The sequence below is a fragment of the Fundulus heteroclitus genome, chromosome 20 (assembly GCF_011125445.2).
Source record: "Fundulus heteroclitus isolate FHET01 chromosome 20, MU-UCD_Fhet_4.1, whole genome shotgun sequence".
In the NCBI taxonomy this organism is placed as follows: Eukaryota; Metazoa; Chordata; class Actinopteri; order Cyprinodontiformes; family Fundulidae; genus Fundulus; species Fundulus heteroclitus.
This window is the reverse complement of record NC_046380.1, coordinates 6,533,666-6,539,845: the sequence shown is the minus strand read 5'-3', so window position 1 is coordinate 6,539,845 and position 6,180 is coordinate 6,533,666. Positions and strand designations below refer to the sequence as shown.

The 6,180-nt window shown below is 37.9% G+C and overlaps 1 protein-coding gene across 2 annotated transcripts in view; it reads left to right on the top strand.

Annotated features, from left to right (window-relative positions):
- The first annotated feature begins 1,399 nt into the window (after nucleotides 1–1,399).
- Nucleotides 1,400–6,180, top strand: part of LOC118567308 (ladderlectin-like) — a 45,284-nt gene continuing 40,503 nt past the window's right edge. Inside the window, exons 1-8 of one of the 2 annotated variants that reach the window (XM_036152147.1) lie at nucleotides 2,940–3,029; nucleotides 3,104–3,175; nucleotides 3,285–3,314; nucleotides 3,406–3,450; nucleotides 4,307–4,407; nucleotides 4,505–4,630; nucleotides 4,753–4,852; nucleotides 5,634–5,880. In XM_036152147.1, the coding sequence (XP_036008040.1) occupies nucleotides 3,127–3,175; nucleotides 3,285–3,314; nucleotides 3,406–3,450; nucleotides 4,307–4,407; nucleotides 4,505–4,630; nucleotides 4,753–4,852; nucleotides 5,634–5,704 (522 nt within the window). In that variant the 5' untranslated portion in view covers nucleotides 2,940–3,029; nucleotides 3,104–3,126 and the 3' untranslated portion in view covers nucleotides 5,705–5,880. Of the gene's footprint in view, nucleotides 3,030–3,103; nucleotides 3,176–3,284; nucleotides 3,315–3,405; nucleotides 3,451–4,306; nucleotides 4,408–4,504; nucleotides 4,631–4,752; nucleotides 4,853–5,633; nucleotides 5,881–6,180 lie in introns of those variants that run through there. The other variant, XM_036152148.1, reaches the window with a different exon arrangement.

Genomic DNA, 6,180 nt, shown 5'->3' with positions numbered 1-6,180 from the left:
CTTAATGTGGGCATGTTACTCTTCATTTTAAAATATTTTTGGTAAAATATTCTTAAGGGGCTTTGCTAATTTCTCAGCCTTAAGATCATAACTATGATATGGCATTGGTATCGTATGGGGCCACCCTAGCTGTACTTGCAAAACAGTAAAGCTAAATAGATAGCACTTGTTACATTTTTTTCCACCCGGTTTATGTTTGTTTTTACTTAACAGTAATCTGGACATTATATTACTGATTATTGTGATGCAGCTTTTTGTCACCTTGTTATCTGGGACCTCCTGAAAACCTCAACAAATTGTCTCTATCCTGTTACGGCAGGTTGATCCACTATCCCCGGTTGAGCAGTGTATGAGAGAGGTGACAGAAGGTTTCATGTTATTAGGTCTTAATGCACAAGACATTAGATGGAATAAATATGATAATAGCGTATTTTGTATATATAAACTGAGCTATAAAAGCTGTGTTCATCCAGCCTTAAAGGTATACTATGCAACCGGGGTTGATTTTCCAGCGAGGCTCCCCCCAGAGGGCGAAAGTAAAAGTGCACTGTCGTAAATATGCTCAGCTGTTCTGGTTTGTCTGTCAAGCCAGGCGCGGTTGTTTTGAGCTTAGCAGGCAGGCGAACACAACGAATACAAAAGTGGAAAAAACGGCAGTACAAACAATGACTAACACAGTGAAAGTATGAACATGCACACAGAGAGAGAGAGAGCATATCGAGTTAGTTTTATTTTTTATTATTATTTTTTTGGAATGTCGGCGAGGCGGTAGCGTGAGGGAAACCCTACAATGTTACTTACAATCGCATCAGCAGAAACGCGAGGTCCGCGTCAGCCTTGCAGCCTACTATGTTCACCCGTGTACGACTCCTCTCTCTGTCCAGAGCCCTTTTCCTCTTTCTTGCCTGCTCCAACATGGGCTTTCGCTGTTTTCTCGCTGGTTCCGCCATGATAACTGCACAAATATCGCCACTGCGCTAGCAACGAGCACACCTTTCACTGCGGGCGTGTAGCAGTTCTCGCCGTAAAGCAAGACCGACTCTCGTGATGCACACGAGACTACTGAGCCTGTGAGTGCGGGCCGACTGCTCCTGCAATTGCAAGTGCGGTATTTCCCCCACAGACCACCAGGACGGCCGAGAAAACCTTAGTTCAACCTGAAATTACTCATTTAATCATCCAAAACGGTATGGAACATATTAATTAACTGAAAAATGTTGCATAGTATGCCTTTAACCTCTCACTGTCTCTTTTAGGAGGCCATCATTAATTTTTTGAAGCCTGCTGTGGGTTCCTCTAACTATGGGGTTCTCAAATGTTTTCGATTGTGCACCCCTTTGCAACCCCCCCCCCCCCTCCTCCCAACCCACCCACTCCTTATTTGATTGCTGCATAAGGCCCACTTGTCTTTGATCCAAGACCAACTAATTCATAGATTTGACATAATCTCCCTCAACTTCAAAAGATTATAGCTCATTGAACCGTTAGGACCAGGGAGTAACACTTGTCCATCTGACCCTTCAAAGAATAGCTTCTTCCTTGTTGGAGACAGTCACTTTCTGTAAGTTTCTGAATGATTTACTAGAGTGATAAGGAGATCTGTGACTTTATTGTACTTGAATGTTAGTGCTTGCTGGGAACATAACAATTCGTATCACATCTTTATAAAAAAATTTAGATACTCATTAACTTTATGCTGATAGAATGGAAAATGATAAATCGCCTGTTTTTATATAGTGCTTTATTGAGTAACAAGGCCCCAAAAGTGCTTCAAACTATTCAGTCATTCACACAGTCACATGCTGACATTGATGAGCTACAATGTAACCCCAGCTGCCATGGAGCAGGCTGACAGAAGCTGGGCTATCATACAATTGGTAATGTAAATGCCTTGTGCAAGGCATTTAAAGATAATAAATTACATTTTATCCAAATGTGCAATACATTATTACAAATAATTACCCATAGCATTGGACATCAATAAACAGAACCAAACTTGATCTCAATGCTGTTAACGGTTTCTTAAGAAACTTTATTGTCTATATATCTGCCTCAGAACATTGTCAAAATTGTAGTGGTTTAGAAGCCTCTTCATAATTCAATTCAGTTTATCTACACTGTAAAGCCAAATGATTTAAAAAATCTCCAAAGTTCTGAGGCAATCAATTGCCTTAAAATTAGCAACTTCTGGCAAAGTTGAAACCTGCTTTTTTCTTCTTTTTTTTGCCTTGAAAGATAAATGTGCACCAGAATCACATGCAATCATTGGTTGATATCTGGCTGGTATTGTTTTCAAAATATTTCTTAAGGTTTGAGTAGCATGAGAGACTCTTGAAGAAGCAGTGCTTGACTTGCATGGTCCAAACATGCAGGATTGGCCCAGAGACCTTAAGTGAAGGATAATGTGCCACATAATGATGCTTAGGATGGAGCCTAACATCAGGGACAACCTCTTGGAGTACCTGCCTATGATCACTGATTCTGCACAGAAAATTGTTTAAGGTTTCATGGGTGAATGATGGACATAAAGCTAACTCTAACACATCTTTCAGCTCTATTAAACTTGTCCATGCACCATCACTCTTTGATACTACACTGCATACCAGCAACGGAGGTAGTTGAATTGCCTCCTATTGTTCCTCAAGAAAGAAATGTTTTGAAATTGAGGTGTATCCACTTTATCAGTGTCCTGATATAAAATGTTGAAATCTTTTGGTTTAAATAGTCTAGAATTAGGTATTTAGCCAAATCATCTAATTATTGACAAATTATTGACTAACATATATCAGATACGTAATGAATTTGCCAGTCACTCCTTTTCCCCCAGAAAACGTTGTATGCCAGGAAAAGGAACAGGGTCAATACTGATGTTTTATTGTCTACGGTAAATGTTTCATGAAGACTCATTTAATTTTCTGTCCTCATAAAAAATATTGTGGGCGTGTAGCCTTTATAAAGGCATTGGCCTTCTACCATCCTCAATTCATAGCTGACTGGGAACTGAACATTTACTCATCTCCACCTGAGAGGTAAGACTTCTTCTGCTGTACTTTTGGATATTTTAACTAATTATTGACTTTTCTCATGAATTTGTATTTTTTAGAGGAAAAGAAGCTAATCATCACCATGAAGCACATCTTGCTCCTTTCAATTCTTGTGTGCGCTGCATTTTCAGGTCTGCATAAAAACACCAATACAATAAATGTGCTTATTGGTCTATTAACAGTGTTTTAGATTGGATAAAGAACTAAATGTTATTCTGTTTTTGCTGGTTTTCTCTGAAGCTCCTGCTGAAGAACAACAGGAGCCTCAAGGTCAGTATCATTTACCCAAGAACCTACAGCAAGTGAGACGGTAATATCTAAGTCTGTCTGACTCCAACATTTGGTTTGTGTATCTCTGTAGAAACAGCAGTGGATGTCCAAACCGAGGAAATGGCTCCTGAACAGGGTCTGTGGAATCTGTTCTGTTTCAGTTTTCCCCATCACCTCTCAGTTGTATTCCTCTAGAGCAGCCGTTTAAATAAACAGAATATAATCGAAATATATTTCATTTACTCCAGGTAGCTCCTGGATAACTAAGTTTCATAAATGTTTGTGGGAATTGAAGTCAATTTTAAAAGAAAGGGACACTAGTTTGCTTGGCTCTTGTAACTGCCCGCGTGTTTAATGCTGTGTGATGACTTCAGGGTATTTTATTTATTAATTTCCTTTTTTGTGAAATGTGAAACTTTTGTTTATGTGTCTTTGCATTTAGTCTTGTTCATTGGTTGTGTTGTATGTTTACACTCCTGTCTTGGCCAGGTCACTTGGTAAAGAGGTTATAATCTCAATGAGATTATTTTCCTGGTTAAATAAAGGATATGACTTCTAATTTATTGTTCCATAGTGAGGACATCCAGGTATACCAGCTGCAAAGAGCAAATTTAAAAAAAGAAGTAATATTGTACAGTCATTAAAACCAGGGTGTTTTAGAACAAAATTTCATGAAATGTGTTAAATTTTGTGTTAATTTTCTGGCATTGAAACAAATACTGTCAGGTTTACTCTTAATTACTTTAAACAAAATGTTGTTTTGAATCATTGCAAATTTGATACTTTAGTAAGTGTTGGTGGTCTTACTCTAGGAGGGGTTGGTTTAGTTTAATATGCAGACAAACATCAGTAACTAGCATAAATGTACATTTTATTGCTGTTACTTTAAATGGCTGAGCATAACATGCTGCTCTGACATGTTTATTCACTTAATAAATGTGTGAATGCACTCATGTGTTAGTGCAAGCCTAATCTTTGTGCTTTCTCTCCAGGTCCTGCAGCTCGTTTTAACTTTTGTCCAGATGGTTGGTTCTCGTTTGAAAACCGATGCTTTAAGTTCATCAACACTCCCATGAACTGGTTCAATGCTGAGGTAATACCAATCCTCACTCTGCCATTTTTAGTTGGGATTAACAGTTTATGCAGTTTACAACAGCTTTATGTCTTTGTTTTTTTTATGTGTCCATTAGGAGCACTGCAACAATCTTGGAGGGCATCTGGCTTCAGTCTCCAATCCAAGACAGTACAATTACCTCCAACAGTTGACACAAACAGCTGGTCAGAGCATTGCATGGCTGGGAGGTTTCTGGCTGCAGGTATCCATAATTACATACTGTCAATGCCAAATGAAACCCCCAATCTGGTCTAAACTTAGTTCTACCTATGCAAGATTGGGTGACAAAGAAAGTAGTCACTCGTAGCTGTTGTTTGTTTTCAGAACCAGTGGCTGTGGATCAATCGTGAGGGATTCTACTACACCAACTGGTATAGTCCATCAACCTCCAGTAGCTACCCCTGCATCTACTTACGCTCTGCCTGTGAGTAATTTAACTTGAAACTTGAAGAATATAATTAAAAAATGTTTGTCTGGTTCTAATGCTGGAAAGCAGAACTTTAATCAATTGTTATACATTATGTCCTACAACCTGACACTTAGATATGTTATACACGTTACACCAGGGGATGGTCATATTTAACAGGATTAGTTTTTTATGAAGATAAGTTGTTTAGTTTGAGATCTTTTGTTTTAACGAAGTCAAGCCTGTTGCTGGAATAATAAAATGCAGTTTAGTGTTCCAGATAAGCAATGTAGTCAATGAATGTACCACCTCTTAACTAATCAGTACTCTAAAAATCAAAGACAAGAACATCAGTGTTTGTACAGTATCCTAAATTGGCTGTATCTTTTTAGTTTGACACAAAAAAAGATTTTAACTGTTGAACTAGTTCTCAGAGATCTAGAATTATTATTTTTTTATTATTTCCAGCACAAGTTGCCTCCAGAATTTAATGCAACCACATTACAGACATTCAGGCTATAACACGTTGACTTGATAATGATCAGACCCAGACACAGTAACCAGCTGCCTAGTATGACTTAAGATCTTCAGTGTTAGTTCAGTCAAGATGGATCTCTCAAAACCTAGATATGCTGAACCGGCCTTCTGAAGTAGAGCCGATTAATACATGTACCATGGTCAAATATTATTTAAAACCTAATTTATTTATTCTGATTTAACTTGCATCAAAGATAGAATAAATGTTTTTGTTCTGCTGAAAAATGTATTGAAGTAATTAGTCCAATAATTTATGTTACAGATGGTTGGGGTAATACACAGTGTACCTCGGCATATCGTTTCATTTGCTCCAAGAATCCATTTGGCTGTTAATAAAGATGCTCCATATCTGCAGTCTACGGATGGTCCAGCTGAGATGCCTGCTTGTTTGCATTCAGATTAACCTTGTTATAATTGCAACATAATTTATTGAATAGTAATTGTTTCTGCCAAACTGTTGGGAATGAAGAAAAATGATGCCTTGTTTTGAATAAACACTTTTGAAAATGGCCGATGTATGACTTATTTTTTCCTTCTGGTTGGGCAGAACTTGTAAAAGTCCAACTGTAGCATATACAAAGTCTCATTAAAAGAAGCCAGAGAAGAACCGAAACATGAATGGTTATATATATATTTTAAAGTTAACAAAACTCCACTCCAGTTGAATATGGGCCTGATCAGCTTTGGATTGCTCTTCTTCAGGTGATAATTTCTTGTAGTAATGGCTGAAACATCTTGTTAATCTGATGTGCACTACTGATAGTTCCTTATAAAGGCCTAGATGTAGATGAAGGAGTGCGATATGCAAA